This window comes from Morus notabilis, unplaced genomic scaffold (assembly GCF_000414095.1).
Source record: "Morus notabilis unplaced genomic scaffold, ASM41409v2 Scaffold1379, whole genome shotgun sequence".
Classification (NCBI taxonomy): Eukaryota; Viridiplantae; Streptophyta; class Magnoliopsida; order Rosales; family Moraceae; genus Morus; species Morus notabilis.
Genome location: NW_010360711.1, coordinates 12,282 through 31,948, shown reverse-complemented (window position 1 = coordinate 31,948; position 19,667 = coordinate 12,282). Strand labels below are relative to the sequence as shown.

Genomic DNA, 19,667 nt, shown 5'->3' with positions numbered 1-19,667 from the left:
AGCAGACTAACGGAAGGCCAACATAATTATTAGAATTTTAGAGTACTGAAAAGGGAAAGTTAGGAGGACCACAACAACAATTACAAATATATGTGAGGCACAAAAAAAAAATATATATATATATATATTATATGTATATATGTATGTATGTATGTGTATGATCTAAGCAGTGGAGAGTGCCAGAGTGGAGACCATGGAATTAATCTGGTGCAATGATCGTGAGTGAATGAGACATGCGAAACAAGATCGGAGGGTGAGGTTTGGGTTGAGGGACCCACAGACAGAGGGGAAATAATAAAAAATAATTAAAATAATAATAATAATAATATCAATAATCAAAATTATGTAATTTGTGGTAAAATCTTTGGTGTGGGGTCCCTGCAAATATAATCTTTGGTGGGCCCTCTGCGTTTGCTCTTGTGCTATAAAATCTTCCAATATTACGAATCTGTTCCCATCGAGGGTGTCCAAAGCAGAAAAATTTCCTTCTTTATAAAGATAGTGGGGTCCCCAATATTTTTTTGTCACGCTTGTATTGTGGGTCCCAGCATATGTCTGCCACGTGTTAGCTGCTCCATGTGTAGCCCTTGTCATACGCTTGACAGTGGACACCACCAGTGGAGCAGACGTGGGTTCACAGGAACCGCTCGATCACGTCGCTATCATCTATAATGATTCCATCTGTTTCTTTATCTAATGTTTTCTTTCCTTTTTTTTTTTTTTTTTGCCCTTTTGCCCATTTTTCTCTTTTTTGTTTTTCTGTCTTTTTCTTTTTTTCTTTTTCCTTTTTATATAGAATCAACCTGCGCGTCTAAAGTTTAGTATATTATTTATATTTTAAACTTTATTCGTACCAATAGTACAATTCAACAAATTAGATTGTTAGTGGCATAAATATGAGTTGCAAAAAGTTTCAATTTCCTTGTGTGTGTGTGTGTTTTTTTTTGTATATTCAATTTTATTCATGTTACTTGTGTGATATAGTTTTTTTTTCTTTTTTGGTGAATTACTCATGTGATATAGTTACTTACAAGTTACATAAGCAAGTAACAATGTTATATATAAAAAGACATTAAAAAAATCATAGAATTTTACTTATTAAAAAAAACAATATTATAGAAACTTCCATGCAACGAGTACTATTTTAAAATTTGAACCTTTCTTTACTATTTTATTTTATGAAACAATAAGGAGACGTTTAGTAAGTAGATTCATACTATGATTTGAATCATGGTTTATAGTTCGTTATAGTGTTTTCTCTCATAAAAAATACACATAAATAAAAAATAGTTATAATCTCATGATTCTAATCGATAAACCAAACGTCTCCTAAGATCATTGGCGCGTCGTTTCGCCTTTCATTCTCAATGTTTATAGAAGAAATCTCAAAAATCTACCAACAGATCAAAAATAGTTTGTTCAATTCTACTTGAATGGTAAGTCTAATTTTAGGTAAATCATCACAAGTCAAATACAATACAAACTATTGCCTAAATAAGACCTTTTATATTGGGATTTTCAATAATCGAAACTGAAGACATCATGACAGAAAAAAAAAAGGAAATATATCTGAGACCAACCCAAATAACCCGCACATAAAAATTAAAAACTGCTACAAAATGTTAAGTATCATTGCTTTTATCTATACACGTATGGTATGTGGTATAAATATATAAACGTATATATAAGTCAATATACCTATTATGATATTATCTGATATGTATATGCATGTCTATATATATATAAACGTATATATATGTCAATATACCTATTATGATATTATCTGATATGTATATGCATGTCTATATATATATATATATATATATATGTAAATATACCTATTTTGATATTATCTGATATGTATATGCATGTCTATATATATATATATATATATGTCTATATACATATTATGATATTATCTGATATGTATATGCATGTCTATATATATATATATATATGAGACTAGATACCGGTGCTTGTGTGCACGTTAGCCTCATACTATAAATGCTTCTACGAGTTTCTACATGTAGTAAACCAATAAATATGTGCCTCTAGGAAAATCATCTGAAATCTAAGGAGCTTTAATGCAATCTTTATTTTCTGTACATATAAAAAAGCAAAGCGTGTTTGTTTGCCATCTTTTTTCTCTTACACATTGGATCGTGCCGTCCACATGATTGTAAAGTAATAAAGTATTTCCTCTATAGTCTCCATTTATTCAGTTGCTTTGACTAGGGGAAGCATTGTGGACCCTTTTCTCACTACAAATCAGGATCGACTCGATCATCTTTCTTTAATCAGGTCATCCAAAAATCTTGTAAGATTTCAGTAGATCTCTCGCTGGGCCTCCTTAAAAGTTTGCTTTCTCAATGTTGTAATATGTCATGAGCCAGTCAGCTTTAAATGGGGTCCACCTATGCCTCCTCCCAAGACCCAATGTAATTTTATCATCAGTCAACGGAATGGATTTGAATTCAAGTTATATATATCTTTTTGTCACGAAAACTAAGAAAATATAAAATTAAGAAGAAAAATTTTAGATAAAGAAATTAGAGAGACAGTTTTATTATTCTTATGAACGTATATAAAATGAAGAATTTTAGAGTTTTATTTATAAGAAAATTTTTAGTATTATTCACAGTTATTATTTATATAATACTTACTATTTATGATTATTATTTGTACAATAAGATTCTGACATGAATAATAATTTTGACTGATTTGTATAATAATTTTAATTATGATAGACAACTACTATTCATAATATTTTCAGTATTTTTAATCACCTTGGTAAGTCATGGTTATTATTTGCATAGTATTTATTATTTAGGGTTACTATTTGTACAATAAAATTCTGACATTAATAATAATTTTGACTGAATTACATAATAACTTTAACTGAAATAGACGTCTATTATTCATAACACTTTCAGTATTCTTAATCACCTTGGGTAAGTTAATTTAATTTCCAAAAGATTGAAAGGCCGAAAGAATCTTTCTTTCCGCTAATTAGAATTTGTTTTCTCCATTAAATCCGCTAATTAGGTTTAGCTTTTGGATAAAGATAATGACAATTATGTCCTGCATGCATTTAGACTTTTTTTTCCCCCTTTTCGATAGATGCTAAATTTAAATTTTGACGTTTTATGAATTATTAAAATATTTTTATTTTTGTTTTTTTTACTAAGAAAAAAATTGTATTTTGATGTGGTGAATTTGTTAAATTTAAATGGTAAATATATAGTGAAGAGTCAACATCCAATGAGGCAAATAAGGAACAACTCTGGACTAAAATGATAATATAAATGACACATATAGAGTTAATTTTGAAATTCTCTTATTATAAAATAATTGACATGCTGTGTTTTTATCCATAAACTTACAAAACCAGTATGCCGCTCTCTATTTTTTTTTCATATTTGTCGTTGTCACTCGCATTGAAATTTGAATTAAGACTTGAAAGGAAATTCAATCACGATGACAATATCATAATAATTTGAAACATGCCAGTAATATAGTATTATTCACGTAAAAAACCCGGCGCCTCTTAGGCCTTCTTGGAAAAGCTTTAGAACTAAAAATAAAAAATAAAAAATAAAACTTAGAAGTTTTTTCTTACTTTGATTAAATTCAGAACATTAGAAAGTTGTTTTATTTAAGAGAGGCTTCAGTCGTTTTAGCCGGAGATATAAGATATTCTACCAAAACGAAACTTTTATAATTGCTAGTTATATTAGTACCCTTTTTAGGCCCGTTCATTTTCGATTTAAGTTTAGAATTCGAGTTTTGCTATAATAAAAAACTTTTAGAAACAGTTACATTTAGTTTTTTTTTTTTTTACAGTAAAAAGCTCTCATACAAAATCACATCTCAACTCGAATTAGTGAACTAAACGGGCCCTTAATATCTTGTATCAAATATAAAACCAAATATATATTTACCTAATTGTCTAGATCTTAGTTATATCAAAATTCAGTGTCTATAAACTTCAATTGAAAAGTTAAGAATATTTTGGCCTATAATCTTCTCTTTCTTAAAAGCAAAACAAAAACTACTGCGCACACTGTTCTTGGTTCTTAATGAGATGGAAACCCCCCCTTTGCGTGATTTTATAATTTTGTTGTGGAAAAGGCTTTTGCTTGAATGTTATCCACGACTCGCTTTACTTCAAATCAAAATCTCCTTCAATTCTTTTATGCTTAACCACGTTACGCATGATATCCTGCAAGATTTTATTGTTGACAAATTACATGCACAACTAGTGCACCACTATGGTTTTTTTTTTTTTTTTTTCAATGATGTACATGGTCCCCTTTCGTCAAAAATACTTGTCCCCTCCTCTTAATACTATGTTTTTACAGAATATATATATATACACACATACATAGATATATATATATATATATATTGGTGGTTCTCAGAATTTCTTTCACGATTTTCATTATACGCTAAAAGACTATGCATGGCCTTCTTTATTTGAATTGGACCACAAATATATGACAGATCTTTGTCAAACAATGGCCACGAAAATAGGATAACGATAAATATACACAAAAGGTGATGAATTACGAAGTTCTTTTTTTTTTTTTTTTGCTAAAAAAATCACGAAGTTCATAGACGTAAGGTACTGCTCTTGCATAATGTTTTTCTTTGATTAAGACCACGATTCAAGGGAACTTTATTGTAAAAGACAGAAAATTAGAGTCCCCCAGAAAATGAGAAGAGAAAAAAAATAAAAAAATAAAAAGAACTCTGATTTTCGAAGGAACTATTTCATATATATATATATATATATGTGTGTGTGTGTGTGTGTGTGTGTGTGTGTACGCGCGCGTGTAAATATGTATTGTCTCTCCTTTGGTTAATCCAACTATAGGTGATTGATGATGAGAATATTGAAAAGTGATTTTGTTACTTCTAGTACTATGACTATACCTGAAAGACTAATCTAGCTATATAACAAGGTTAACCCAAACCAGTGGGCAACGCTTTAAAAGATCTTCACCAAGATTTTAGGATACATTAGTTGAAAAATTCTGCATCGTTAGGTATAAAAAACTATCATGTTAGTAAAATATAACTCTGAATTATCAAAACGCATTATATTATATTGAATTAAACACATGAAAACTTAAAAAAATTTGATAAAAAAATAAAAATCAGACATATTCAAACAAGGTTAGTCATTTTCACGCTAATAATGTCAACGCATAATTTCACATGCACTTTCAACTTACACTCTATCCATTTGTAAGAAAAATTGCGCACGCATTTGCGCATTTCCGGTATAAATATGGGATGATTAGTGATAAATTGAGTGGTAGTTTCGGTTTGACATATGCCTAGCAGCCTTTTGCATTGTAGGCTTTGGCTAGCCATTAGACTGTTAGTGTGTGCTTGACTTTTGGCCTCGGCTTAAATAAAAGAGGGCAAAAGTGAAAAAAAAAATAGAATTATGCAAATTAAACTAGTGAATTAGTTTAATGGATCAGGGCCTATATGTCAGACGGTTGATTATTTTGCTAAGTTTCTTACATCGTGGCCGCAATTGTAGTAATATGAAATTATAATTAATGGCACCAGTCAATATCTAATTAGTCAAGTGGCAACGGAATTATAGGGCAGTTTGTTTCTGGAGCTTTTGACTCCGTGGCCCATAGACAATCTCCAAGAAATTCCTTTAAAATAATTAGAAAGTTATTTTAACTGATAATTTTTTAAGTGAGACACTTTAATTACACTCTCTATTAATTTAATTAAACATAAAATATTTAAATATTTATTGAACTTAAAATATAAATAACTTTAGTGAGTTTGAAAAAGAATCCTTTACATTTATTAGTGTTTGAAAGAATAAAATAACAGAAAAAAATAACTAACGTCTTCTTTTTGCTAGCAATATTTGGCTATAGTGAAGTGTATTAGCTAACCATTTAATTAATGATTGGAGTGGAGAAAAATTAAAAAAAAAAAAATTATTAACTATTTTAATTAAAAATATAAAATGACTAGCATAGTTGAAGAAACTCTTATAGGAGATAGTTAAAACTGAGATTTAACGTTAATAAAATAAATAAATAAATAGACTAATAGACTAATAGGTGCATTTGGAAGCTAAAAAAAAAAAAAAAACATTATGATTATATAGACGTAGTTGTTTAATTATTTGCTGTTTAATTGTTGACAATGTCAACTATCAAGCCTCGTGACTACAAATGATAAATACAATTCATGCACTTCTCACGTAGATGGAGCCTAGCAACGGAGAACTGATTACATTATGTCGGAAATCAATAATTGGTGTTTAATATAGCTTTTTGCAGCTAATAATCAGAATACAAATGGAGAAATATATTACCTTCTTATGCAGTAACATTCAGAGGCAAATTAAGCTTATACTATCGAAATCCTAATATGATTGGTTAATGGCACTGGTTGGGTGATCTTCCATTAATCTCTTTGCGCCCCTGAAATCATCAATTATATTTAAATAGATCATTCGAAGGATCCAAGTAATCTAACCGTTAAAATTAATCGTCAATTCACTAAAAAATTGTCAAGGAAAACTAACAAGAAAAATACTCTTCTACACTAGATTATGTCGCAATACACTAATGCTACATCATTTAAAAAAAAAAAATTATACAAAACGAGATCCAACTAACGTTGGATCCCAACCCTCACTTCATGCTACATCATTTAGTTCGTTGATTCGAGTTGAAATGTGACTTTATGCGAGAGTTTTTTACTGTAGCAAAAAAAAAAAAAAAAAATAGATGTGACTATTTCTGAGAGTTTTTTATTATAACAAAATTCGAATTATAAACTCAAATCGGTGAAATGAACGAGGTCACTATATATCAAATGTAGATGAAGAAGGTTATGCGCTGTGTAACCCGTGAGTTTCAGAATCACGCGTCAAAACAATCAAAAAAAGATAAAATAAGGACAAAGACTACGATCTTCATTATTTATTTATTTATTTTTCCGGATCTACGCTGATCTTTTCATAAATCCTTATCTATCGTTCTTCATATAGTTTGTCAGGTTTCAATAGTTTATATATGAAAAGTGAACATTTTAGTCAGAGCGTTGTAGACATCTAAAAATATTTTGGTCCCATAAAATAAAACTGATTGTGGTTCCTATTCTGCCTCATGCAAAACAAAAAGGTTAATAACATTTTTGGACATGAAATTATATAACGAATCCCATTTCTATAGCACAAAGTGTAATCAAGTTGAGAATTGGTGACAATAACGTATCACCATCTAAATGTCTTTAAATTTGTTTACAAAAAAAAAAAAAATGGCACGTATCGCGCATGTGATCATCTATCAGTTTCTTTTTTTTTTTTTAATATTTGAAATGGATTTTCTTAATAGTTTCTGCTAAAACTCATTATTTAAAATGAATTATTTACGTGTTAGATACCACCCTTTGGTGTCCACAGACCACAAGAGTATGCATTATGCATGGAGGGAAACAGGTCCTGAAAATAAACGACACATTAAATTCCGTGACGATTAACTAAACCAGAACCAATGACTCGAGTTTATAAGTATCAATTAAATAATAAGAGTTCCATACATTGTTCAAGCATGGGGATGTAGCTCAGATGGTAGAGCGCTCGCTTAGCATGCGAGAGGTACGGGGATCGATACCCCGCATCTCCAATTCAATTCTTTGGACCTTTTTACGTTTTCCCTCAGAAAAGAGGGAACAATAAACGACAAACATTTAGTAACAGTAAAGAGATGTCGTTGGGGCTTGAGGGACTCATCTGATCTCATCCGTGGGGCCCAGGAGAATCCCGGATCCAAGGACATTTGTCAGGCGTCTTCATCCTTCCCTTTGGTCCTCCTCGGCGGACATCGCTCTCTCCTGATTGGCTCCCTCCTATTTCCCCCGTCCCCATAAGATAATCTCTCTCTCTCCTCTTTCTCTCTCTCTCTACACCAGCAGCAACAGCTCCTCCGTCCAAAGGTAAGGCTTTTCTCCGACGTCTAAACAGATGACAAATCGAACAACAAACAAAGTTATTGCTTTTCTTTTTTACTCTCTATCTCCGCTTTTTTCTGGAATATTCTGCGTGCTTTTTCAGCACCTTTACCTAGTCGTGCAAAAAATCACTTTTTTTTTTTTCAGAAATATCCTGTGCTGTTTCGCTTGAATTTTCATGGCGTCGACGATAATCAATGCGCCAAGCAATGTGGGGGCGACGATGGGCTTGGATTGTCAGACCTACGTCGGTCCCAGGCCGTCGATTAACGTGAAGAGCCTTAATCGTATTCGGATTTCAATCAAGGCGAATCGTGGCCGTCGATTGGCGGGGAGGGGGAGCCAATCGCATAACGAGCCCTTTGAAAAGCTGGGACTGAGCGATGCTGAGTGCGAAGCCGCTGTGGTCGCCGGGAATGTGCCGGAAGCGCCGCCGGTGCCGCCTAAGCCTAAGGCACCTGCTGGAACTCCTGTGGTCCCTACGCTTGTGAGTCAAATTACCGAATTTGTATTAATCAACTTGTTATACTGAGAATTAGCAGTGGTTTTAGCTTTGAATTTTACTTGTGGATGAGTTCCCGAGAAGCTAATTTAATTGGTTTATTCAATTCGAGTAATTATAGGTATGGTCCTTGGTGGTTTATCACCTCATGTGTGTTGTGGCAGTGGAACATGAGATTACACGACGAAAAGTTTGAATAATTGGGTCCACATTCATTGTTAGTTTTCTAAGGATTGACAATTGTGTTTGTATGGGGTGTTGGTGTTTGTATCAGCCATTAAGTCGGCGGCCTCGTCGGAACCGGAGTTCGCCTGCAGTAAGGGCGGCATTTCAAGAAACAACCTTATCACCTGCCAATTTGGTCTACCCACTTTTTATTCATGAAGGTTTGGTATTGATTCTGATATTCCTTTTGATGTTTTTGCTTATGTATATGGAAAGCTTTTTATCTATTTGTGTCGTTTGGTCATCCACTGTTATTTTTTCAAACCTTGCAGGTGAGGAGGACACACCTATTGGAGCTATGCCGGGATGTTATAGGCTTGGATGGAGACATGGACTTGTGGAAGAGGTGATAATGATTCTGTCTATTCAGATTTTTCCGAAGGAATTGACTTTTATACTCATTAGTTGTTCTATGTAATCCACTTATAAGATTTTCTCCGCATGGAGTAACTAAGGCACCAAGAAAGAAACAAAAACGGTCACGTTGATGTTACATAGTATATACTATTAGTATATACTATTATAGGAGTACCTACCAATATATGACTTGTCGGTTTTCAATCTTCATTCATGCATTCAGAATCACTGTTTGCGCCTTGTTTGAGCAGGTTTCTAAGGCCCGAGCTTATGGTGTCAATAGCATTGTGCTTTTCCCCAAAGTTCCAGATGGTTTAAAGGTTCTTACTCTCCTTTTGTATATAAATCTCATATTTTATAGAATTACATAGTATGTTTGGTTTTTGTTTCTTAGTCTCCCACTGGAGATGAAGCATACAATGATAATGGTTTGGTGCCTCGAACAATACGGTTGCTCAAGGATAAATTCCCTGATCTTGTAAGTAAACACCAGTGTTTGAGGTTAATATGTTTTCTAGATAACTGTTGTGACTTATGTACCGAAGTACATAAATTTCTAAAGTTGTTTGATCTGTTTTCATCAGGTTATCTACACTGATGTTGCTTTAGATCCCTACTCATCTGATGGGCATGATGGTATCGTTAGGGAAGATGGTGAGGCAAATGTACTTTATGATTTTCTTGTCTATGATGGTTCAGTTTGTTTATTTGGTGAAAAACTGGTTGTGTCTACTTTATCCCTATTTTCTAACAACTACAACGTAATTTTAAATTCCAGATTACAATTTGTCCATGCCAATGCTCTTCTTAAAATAGTTTACTTTCTTAGATACAGAGATGTTGATCCAAATTTGAACTTGATCCACTGCAGGAGTAATAATGAATGATGAGACAGTACATCAGTTATGTAAACAAGCTGTTTCCCAGGTAATTATGGGGCAAGTTTTTGTCTATGCGTTGGAATTATGTTACACTAGCTTGAGGTTTCTATTCCTTCAATTCAATTGCCATCTCATATATTAGCTATTCGGATTTCATCTTTCTTTGCAACTTTTTAAAATTCCTCGAGGGTAACTTGGGATGGCCAGAAACATTGTTCTCCTGATTTATATGTGGAATAACTTTAGTCCAGCCATTTAAGGGTGGAGCTAGAACATAAACTTTTTCGTACTCCACTCAAATTTTTTTGCCGATGGTTTCAACATTTACTACGGTGTTGTTTGAATGTGCTTGGTTTGAGGCAAATATGACGTACAAACTTTGGTTTGCTTCTGTTTTACTTCAAATATAGGCCCGAGCTGGAGCTGATGTTGTCAGTCCTAGTGATATGATGGATGGTCGTGAAGGAGCAATTCGTGCTGCTCTTGATGCTGAAGGCTTTCATCATGTTTCTATCATGTCCTATACAGCAAAGTAATATTTATTGTCACAGTTCTTTTTCTTTTTTTTTTTTTATAACTTTTTACAGATCACTCTGTCTCACAGTAAATCTTTTGTTCTCTTTCTCTCTTGATGCATCATTTTCACTCATTCTTGTATATTCTACAAACATCGTTTGTCTCTTAAAAACAAATAGGAGATTCTTGACTCACTGCGTATGGTTTCATTTGGTTTCTGTGTCATAGACCGGATGTGGGTGTATATAGCTCAAAGCCTTCTATATATATACTCTGATGGATTGTAGATTTACATGATTCATTTGACCAACTGTTTTTAACATGTAATCTATTATGCTGCAAACAGGTATGCAAGTTCGTTCTATGGTCCATTTCGAGAGGCGTTAGACTCGAACCCACGTTTTGGTGACAAAAAGACGTATGCATTTTGTTGTAGTTGTTCGAGAGGCGTTAGACTCGAACCCACGTTTTGGTGACAAAAAGACGTATGTATTTTGTTGTTGTTGCATTTCATAGGAAGTTTCTTTAATTTAAATCATCTGCTGCTCTGTTTAAAAAATAAAAAATAAAATCATCTGCTGCTGATTTGTGTATTGCTTTGGCTTCCAAAACCATAGTTATCAGATGAACCCAGCAAATTACAGAGAAGCTTTAATAGAAACCCGGGAAGATGAGGCTGAAGGAGCTGACATTCTCTTGGTTGGTATTGTTTGCTTCTAATCTTTGGGCCTATTTAATGGAAAAACTTTTTCACTGACGTTACCTAACTGGATATGTAGGTGAAACCTGGTCTCCCATATTTAGATATCATAAGATTACTCCGGGATAATTCTCCTTTGCCCATTGCGGCTTATCAGGTAATCTTTGTAATGTTTTCTCCTTTCATATAGCCTTTTCATCTATGTAGTGGTAACTAAAGCCGTCGTTTAAGTGGACTACACGGATATTCTCAGACCCCGTTCATTTTATCGATTTGAGTTTATAATTCGAGTTTTGTTACAGTAAAAAGCTCTCAGAAACAGTCACATCTAACTTTTTTGCTACAATAAAAAGCTCTTGCATAAAGTCGCATTTTAACTCAAATTAAAAGTTCGAATCAGCAAACTAAACGGGCCCTCACTTCTTATTTTGAACTTTACACGTCTTCGTTTTACCCGAGATATAAGTTCTCTTCACATCTGAGTTCAGGTATCAGGTGAGTACTCAATGATCAAGGCTGGTGGAGTTCTTAAAATGATTGACGAAGAAAAGGTTATGATGGAATCATTGATGTGCCTTCGACGAGCAGGCGCAGACATCATCCTCACATATTTTGCCCTGCAAGCTGGTAAAACTTTATGTGGAGAGAAGTGAATATGGAGCTTGTTAAGTGTGGATGGCCTCGAACACTGATCATGTTAAGATGGATTAGTGTTGTATCAGAACTGTGGAATCGGGATAAAATGCGGAATGAAAGGCTTAGTGACGCGGTTTGTAATAATAATATTGAGTTAGGGTTTTGTTTGTTGCACCATTATGTGCTAGATTAGTTGTGTTATACTGTTGTATTGGATGATACAGGCTACCAAGCATAGACTGGTCGTCTCGCTCATGTAAAATGTAATGAATCTAGCTTGTATTGATTATTTTTCCCTTTTACAATAGAAAATTCAACTGTTAATTGTGAGATGTAACAACCTCTGAGGCAACGAGATTAAAAAAATGCTTGTGGGTCCCCAAATTGAAGCCAGAAATTTGCATGTTCGTTAAGGACCCTTTATATCCTTTTATTAATTGACGTAGATAATCTTTTAAACAAACAACTATCAAAGGATGACACGAGACGATCTTTTAAATAATTATCAAAATGATAACAATTCACATATTATATAAGTTGATATAAAAAAATTAAAGATTAAAACTTGTGTCCTTACCATTAATTTTAAAGTAAATGCAAGGATTGGTTGTATACAAACTTAATCCAAAAAAACACGGGGCACATTTCCAAAGTGTACTGCTCGTGCCCTGATTTTGTTCCAACAAAACATGACAGCGTAAAAATGTCTTAACGTGCGTTCCAAGAAAAAAACAGCTCTCGTTGGCTTTTGTTCTTTGTTTATATAATAAAGACAGTTACAACAAGGGGATACCTGCTTCTAGACGAGATGGAATCTGCTTATGGACAAGACTTCCATGCTGGCAAAAAAACCAAGCGTCATTCTAAAAGACAATCGTAATGGAATGAAAAGGGCATAGTAGAAAATTCCATTTTGCTCAACGACGCAAGACTATCTATCCATGGAAGCTCATTGCAAAAATTGCTTTTTGGGAAACAAAAAGTTTAAGGTGTACATGAATACTGGGGTATATAGCTTTTTTGTCTAACAAGCTCGTGAAGATCATGAACAATCTTAAACACAGCATCAGGCTTTGCCAGCTTTAGTGCATTTTGTGACATGGCCTTGAGCTCATCAGCTTTCGGACCGAACCATTGAGCAACTATATTCGCTATTTCCTTTGGAGATTTTGAGAACTTCCCACATCCATTTTCAACCACATAAGGCACGTTCCCAACTTCCTGTATCAAGATGAAAATTTGCATTAAAGCCACCAGGAGATGATTTAAGGAAAAAACAGAGTAGAACGGGAATAAACTACCTGCCCCGCAATGTAATCATTCAAAATGATAGGCACCCCTCTTATCATGGCTTCTGCGATAGTCCCAGGGCCTGCCTACACAGGGGTGATTGTAGCTAGATCAGCTTATGATTAAATAGAAGAGTAAAGACAGTTAAAAATTTGCCATGAGAAACTTACCTTGGTAATAATGCAGTCACAAGCTCCCATGCATTCCTCCATTTTAGTGACAAAGCCTTTCACCTACAATATTGATCGATATCAGCAACTTCTATGTTTGTGTATCTATGTAGCTGATGTAATAAGGAAAGACATCGAGTGAAAAAAAAAAATGTGCGGCCAAGAACTGAAAGGATGATATGGAATAATCTCAATCCAGTTCTAGGCAACTGCATTGCCTATCACCAATTAGAAAACATAAAAGCCAGAGCATTATAAAATGTTATAATTGAGAGGGAGATACAACAATACCTGGACAGGAACTTTCCAATTCATTGAACGCAATTTATTGGCGAGCTTTTTGTTGCGACCGCATATCACAAGAACCTGGCCTGTTGGCTCCCCAAGAACGTCATCGTGCAATGCCTCACCAAGAGCCCGAGCAGTAGCCTCGATAGGGCCCATCCCTTCACCCCCTCCCATCAGCAACACAGCAGGAAGATCCTCATCCATACCCAGTTCCCTCCTTAGTTCAACCTGTAGGATAAGAAGGAACAACGGGCAACGTGAAATGCAATATGACAAATAATGACAGTTGGCAACAGAAGGAATTTTAAAATATCCACAATCACCTAAAATTACAGAATTGCGTGCAATGTGACAAACCAAACAAGTTAAATATGCACCACAAATCAGGTTTCCACAAGATGGAAAATATAAATCCAAATCTCTCAGTTACTGATCTTATTTACAAGGAATTAGAAACACCAGGATATTGGAAGCGAGTAAATGTGGGCATGTGGCAGAAGAAACTGTACTTGTCGGAAAGCAACGCACGTGTATGGAAATATATCCAAAATGTTTATGTTCCCTTTGAAGGTAATGCAATGAAGGATAGTTTACAGCAAAAGAAAGAATCAAACTCGAACAATTGATCAGTTAGGAAGGTAACCAACCAACCTTTGGCCTAACGGGCTTGACAAATGAAGGTCGTACAGGGAGGCCATAAACCTTGATTTGGGAAGGTTTGAGTCCAGCTTTCTGTGCCCTTCTTGCTACCTCAGCTGTTGGGCAATAGCATCTTGTTACAAGCCTATGAAACCTGACCAATGAGATACACAACGTCAGAAACTATGACAAGATGTAGGAGTTATTATCATACACCTGTGAGCTTAACCGACCATGTAGGATGGCAAGTGCTAAGATCAGTAACTACTGTCGTAAACACGATCTTCTCCAACAGACCCTTTGACCTCAAGATACGAAGTGGTACATGTTGCATTAGTGGATGTACACTGATAATAATATCCGGCTGGTACTTCATCAGTCCTTTTGCAACCTCTCTGAGATTAAAAAAATAAAATAAAATAAAAAATAAAGAAAAAAACAAATGAAATTATTTAATCATAATTGCTATCTTCAACAATACTTCTATTTCAGGCCCAAATAGAGAAACAACACTTTTAAACTGAATCCGGACTGACAAACACATTTTTCACGCATAGTGTTGGATAGATGTCCTCTTTTTCTATGCTACTTTTAGATTTTCTTTACTAACAGTCTGCTCTTTTCCTCGTACTGTTGTGTAAGAACTTTGACCTTTCACGATTTCAAGCATATTCAAGATGAAAGGTGGTGAGACAATTACTGGGACCATATACAAGACCTAGCATTACCAATATGAAAAGGCGGGCAAATAAATGAAAGTGAAAGTAGTTGTGGAAAAAATAAGATAGTGATGTATAGAACTTAAGTAGGGGCAAGTAAACAAGCAATATCTAATTCCAGCTGAGATCTTTTCACATGTGCGGTCAATTCATAAGAACGACACGAAGCATAACTGTAAAGGAAAGCAAGACTTACCGAGCTATGAACGTTGAAGTTGCAGCAAAATTGGACTGATGTATAACTCGAGGTGCAGTTCCATAATATGTCATCTTCCATAGCGGCCCATGTTTCACCAAGAAATTATAGCTTCTGGGAAGTTGATTAAATGGCCAAGGCGTATGATCCGTCCACAAATCGGTAACAAAAACCTGTTACATGCACTTTTTAACTCTTAAAACCAAGGAGGGAAAAGAAAGTAAATTAGTTTTGTGGACCACCGCTAGAGCTAAAACTCACCTGAACTAAACCAAATAGTTGCATAACTCAATCAAACCAGTATACATACACGTATGGGTTAATCCCTTCGTTAAGGATCAATTGTATTGTACGTATATAATACATTTATTCAATGCAACAATACTTTGTAAAGGTATAACAACAAGAGATTTACCAATCACAAACCAATATCACACCTTTCTAAAGCCATCATTATTTAAAATAAATGGCATGTTAAATATCCTACACCCAATATATTCAACTACAAAAGTTATCAATTTCCAATCTTATAGGAGTTGAAATGACACATTGAGAAAAACCCATTACAGTTATTTCTAACCTGATATTCATAACCAAATTCTTCATGGAAAGCAGCCTTTATGGCTTCCGCAGAAGCTCGGTGACCGCCACCAGTATCACTCATCAAAATCAGAACCTTTTTCGGGTTCTCAGCTTCCACGCCATTCAAGGCCAAGCCATCATCCTCCAAAATACCGATTCCGTGCTCTTTCAGTCCATTGTTACTGTCCCCACCGCCATTGTTATTATTCCCGGGACCACTATTATCCCCAGAACCAATCCTAACCGAAGCGAACCCAATCGGAATCCTCTCGCAGTGAAGCCTAATAGCTCTGTTGAACTGAATCACGATTTTCCTAATATTCGAACTGCTTTTACTGCTCAAACTGAGGGAAGCACCGGCCTCGAGTTTTTTCCCGGAAAATGAGTCGCAGTACATGAAATTGGAGAGGAAAGAAGAGTGCCCATCAGAGCCGAAATTGCGAAACCTGGAAGTGAAAGCAAAACGACCCAATTGGGATACCAAGTCGTAGACGGGACTAGGCTCTTGAGCCACGGTTGAAGAGTTATTCATATCTGAATTTACAAAGTGGAATTGAAAAAAAACAAACAAACAAACAAACTTAATCTATGATTTCCATGGTGATGTTTTATGGCCTAAGAAGTAAGAACAAGAAATGGGTTTAGAGAAGAGAAGAGAACAAAGTGTTTGTGGGGTTTTTGGAAATTAATGGCTATTGGCTAAGAGAGAGACAGAGAGAGAGGGGAAATCTTGGGGATAAGTTTGTGGCCACAAAGGAAGGATTTTGGTGTGTTGTTTGTGTGAGTTTGGTGGAGTTTTTTTTTTTTATGTGTTTTGGTGAGATAATATACACTGTACAGAGGGTGACACGCGCATTAATTGAATTGAGCCAAAAAAAAAAAATGAAAAGGAAGATTCTGAGGGTTGGGGACAATATGCGTTTTGTGAATTTGTACCTTGGGAGTGACAAATAACAGCCAACTTTAATTGGATGAGGTCTTGGGATGTTTGGTTAGGTTTCGACTTCATCGCACATTTGACATCTTTACGGCTTAAATTGAGACATGTATTTGGCCGTGTATCTTTCCCATGTCATCAATAGTCAAACCGAAGGGTGATCATTCTCTTTGTTTTTTTTAACGAATTTCAGAATTATATACTATCTTTTTATTTGGCCGGAAAACTTTTTTCTTTTTTTTTTTTGAGCTAGTTTTACACGTGTTAATGTGACATAACAGCTAGTAACATAAATAGGTAACAAATAATAGAGCTTGAAGAAAATAGTTACAAATTAGGAAGATAACTTCTTTACGAGTTAAAAAAAAAAAACAGTTTATAAGTGTCTAATGCATAAGAAAACTCCACTTCAAATAAAAAATAAATAAAAAAAACTCCTTAATAAAAGAATAAGTTTTAAACACGCGGATGGTAGAACACATCATGGACGGTGCATTAGGAGAAAAACACATGGACGGCGGGTGGACGGAGATTCAGAAAAGCGGTCAATTTGGTTATGGAGTCCAAAGTCTCCAACTCAACAGCGTTATTCTTTTATTACAAAACTCATAAAAAATTTAAATTTAAGTTATAATTTTATTTAAATTCATATTTTTTTTATAAAATTTGAGTTTAAACTCAAATTTATTATTAAATTTGAGTTTAAGTTTCCCTTTTAACTTAAGTTTATAAACTCGAACTCAAGTTAATAAACAATATTTTTTCTATTTTTAAAAATGTCATAACTTTTTTGTTTTAATTCTGATTGAGATGATTTTTTTCTTATGCATTCACAACGAAAAGACGAATAAAACCTCACCCATATACCATATTAAAATTTTTCATCACCATTAAGTTTTTATTAAAATATTATCTAAATACAAATTTAAGTTTTAACACACCCAAATACAAACTCAAAAAGATTATCAATTCAAATTATAACTAATGTGTACATCTAAACACAAAAATCAAGTTATAATTTCAACTCAAGTTATAATTCAAACTCAACTTAATATCATCACTCAAGTTATCGTTAGTCAGAAATACAAAACAACAACCCCTAAGTAAGTTGGGTTGTTTTTTTATAAAATGAAAACAAAAGTCAACTCGGTTACGTGCTATCGGGGTGAACTTGTTGTTGGAGTTCAAATGGAAAGAGATTTAACAAGACTACTTATCAACCAAAAAACAAAAATTCACATACACGTGATTTCCATGTAAAACTTGTTGACATGGAATTGAAAACAAACGACCAACGTGCCAAAATGTTGAAGCCCATATGTTACGTGCATAGGATAAAAAGACTTGGAAGAATAAATTATTGCACCGTCCAAAAGCAACAAAATACTCGAAAAATAAAAAGACTTGGAAGGAAAAAATTATGGTTGTATTTGAAGTTGTTTTTATTTCTATTTTTCACGTTTTTTGATAAAGAAAAAATGAAAATGGAAGAAAAATAACGTTTGATACAATTAAAGATAAAAAACAGAAATGAAAACAATTTTTTAGTTTAGTGTAAAATGAGAGAGAAATGAAAAATGACTTTTAGTAGTTTTTCATTTTTTGTTTATGTTTCTCCTAGAAAGACATTAATAGATTTTTTTTATACTGAAAATAATCTCTTGAAAAAACTACCAAAGGCATTTTCAAAAATGATTTTTATCTAAAATTGAAAACGTTTTTATTTTCATTTTCATACAAAAAATAAAATCATTTTGAAACGAGTTTCAAACGCGCCATATATTTCACCGTCCCAAAGCAACAAAGAGGAGCTTTTGTGATTGGTCATGACGGGGTAAGGGCGAGAGATGATTTCCCATACCATTTCTGCCCCAAAAGCGATCCCTACAGCCAAAAGGAGAGACGAGACCGGGGTTGTAGATTCTTCATTAAAGAGGTCTTTTCTATATTCACTCTATACCCCGTTTAATAATAACCATAAATTTTAAAATTATGGCAATTTAAAACAAAAATTAAGTATAAATTTAAACCAAAATTAAATTAGGTTAAACAAAACAAACGATATGCAAATCAAACTTAATAATAAAATCGGACTATTGTGTTTAAAAATTTAATATTGTAGATCGAAATAAATGTGAAATAAACGCGTTTGTCTCTATTTTAGGTTTAGATGAGGATAATTTAGTAAGTGCTTTTTCCATCCTCGTCCCACCATGACTCGAGGATAAAATTTTGTAGACTCTAATTATATTATCCTCCATCTCCAACCGATCGAGACAGATCCCTTGTAGGGATTACTGGTCATTGCCCGTGTCAACGTCCAAAAGTTTTTAATTCCTAATTCTAATCATTCGCAGTTTTTAAAACTATCATACTATCAAAGTTTTGTGATTGGCCTTTTACATCTAGGAAAAGGTTGAGGCTTTCTGCCTTCTATCTCAACCACATGACTTTTTGTATGGGCTTCTATCTCACATCCATTTGTAGGCTTGATGTCTGCAAAAAGCCTTCAAAATATGGGCTACTGGACTCCAACGATTATGAACTCTTGAACACGTGATTGTGTGTCCAGTTTATTTGTTCTTTCATGATGTTAGCCCCCCCTCCCCCGCCTTTATTCCTTACTCTAAGGGTCCGTTTAGTTCACTGATTTGAGTTTTTAATTTGAATTTTTAATTTGAGTGAAGATGTAATTTTATGTGAGAGTTTTTTATTGTAGCAAAAAAGTTAGATGTGATTGTTTGTGAGAGCTTTTTACTGTAGCAAAACTCGAATTCTAAACTCAAATCAGCGAAATGAACGGGGCCTAAATGTGCGTTTAGTTAGTTACGTAGGTGAATGGTAAGAGTAATAAGAATGAGAATAGTAATAATTATGAAAAAAAAATTATTTATTTATTTAGTTATAATTTTAAGAATACTATAGAATGAAACATAAATATTTTTATATAAACAAAATTACCCTTATATTATATATAAAATTAATATTTTATATGTAAATATAATTAATATAATATAATATAATTATT

General features: G+C 33.8%; 2 protein-coding genes and 1 non-coding gene across 5 annotated transcripts; 2 read left to right on the top strand and 1 right to left on the bottom strand.

Moving 5' to 3' along the window:
• The first annotated feature begins 7,603 nt into the window (after positions 1 to 7,603).
• On the top strand, positions 7,604 to 7,676 carry TRNAA-AGC. The gene has a single exon. It is a non-coding gene; the product is annotated as a tRNA-Ala (tRNA).
• A 105-nt stretch (positions 7,677 to 7,781) lies between these two features.
• LOC21396533 (delta-aminolevulinic acid dehydratase, chloroplastic) lies at positions 7,782 to 12,230 on the top strand. Of its 2 annotated transcripts, none has more exons than XM_010097101.2 (13): positions 7,782 to 7,986; positions 8,149 to 8,488; positions 8,778 to 8,889; positions 9,001 to 9,074; positions 9,337 to 9,405; positions 9,480 to 9,563; positions 9,670 to 9,739; positions 9,957 to 10,012; positions 10,377 to 10,498; positions 10,829 to 10,900; positions 11,100 to 11,181; positions 11,262 to 11,339; positions 11,671 to 12,230. In XM_010097101.2, exons 2-13 carry the CDS (start codon positions 8,180 to 8,182, stop codon positions 11,833 to 11,835), a joined length of 1,293 nt encoding a protein of 430 aa, XP_010095403.1. In that variant the 5' UTR covers positions 7,782 to 7,986; positions 8,149 to 8,179; the 3' UTR covers positions 11,836 to 12,230. The 2 variants fall into 2 exon arrangements, with proteins under 2 accessions (XP_010095403.1, XP_024020715.1); XM_024164947.1 differs by lacking the exon at positions 7,782 to 7,986 and adding an exon at positions 7,995 to 8,038.
• A 309-nt stretch (positions 12,231 to 12,539) lies between these two features.
• On the bottom strand, positions 12,540 to 16,825 carry LOC21396532 (monogalactosyldiacylglycerol synthase, chloroplastic). 2 transcript variants are annotated; one of them, XM_024164941.1, is made up of 8 exons: positions 15,701 to 16,821; positions 15,121 to 15,293; positions 14,439 to 14,600; positions 14,218 to 14,359; positions 13,570 to 13,794; positions 13,279 to 13,341; positions 13,120 to 13,194; positions 12,540 to 13,039 (listed from the first exon to the last, which is right to left on the bottom strand). In XM_024164941.1, the coding sequence occupies exons 1-8, from the start codon at positions 16,232 to 16,234 to the stop codon at positions 12,803 to 12,805; spliced, it is 1,611 nt and encodes a 536-aa protein (XP_024020709.1). In that variant the 5' UTR covers positions 16,235 to 16,821; the 3' UTR covers positions 12,540 to 12,802. The 2 variants fall into 2 exon arrangements, with proteins under 2 accessions (XP_024020709.1, XP_024020710.1); XM_024164942.1 differs by having other exon boundaries at positions 12,959 to 13,039; positions 13,120 to 13,190; positions 15,701 to 16,825.
• Between the last annotated feature and the right edge of the window lie 2,842 nt (positions 16,826 to 19,667).

Bases quoted from the DNA above. Each gene is read 5' to 3' on its own strand.
- LOC21396533 (XM_010097101.2), top strand. From the start codon at position 8,180: ATGGCGTCGACGATAATCAATGCGCCAAGCAATGTGGGGGCGACGATG. The intron at 10,499-10,828 runs GTAATATTTATT...TGCTGCAAACAG, and splicing joins ATCATGTCCTATACAGCAAA to GTATGCAAGTTCGTTCTATG. The intron at 11,340-11,670 runs GTAATCTTTGTA...ATCTGAGTTCAG, and splicing joins TGCCCATTGCGGCTTATCAG to GTATCAGGTGAGTACTCAAT.
- LOC21396532 (XM_024164941.1), bottom strand. From the start codon at position 16,234: ATGAATAACTCTTCAACCGTGGCTCAAGAGCCTAGTCCCGTCTACGAC. The intron at 14,601-15,120 runs GTAAGTCTTGCT...TTTTAATCTCAG, and splicing joins ACTTCAACGTTCATAGCTCG to AGAGGTTGCAAAAGGACTGA. The intron at 13,040-13,119 runs GTAGTTTATTCC...ATCTTGATACAG, and splicing joins ATGATTACATTGCGGGGCAG to GAAGTTGGGAACGTGCCTTA.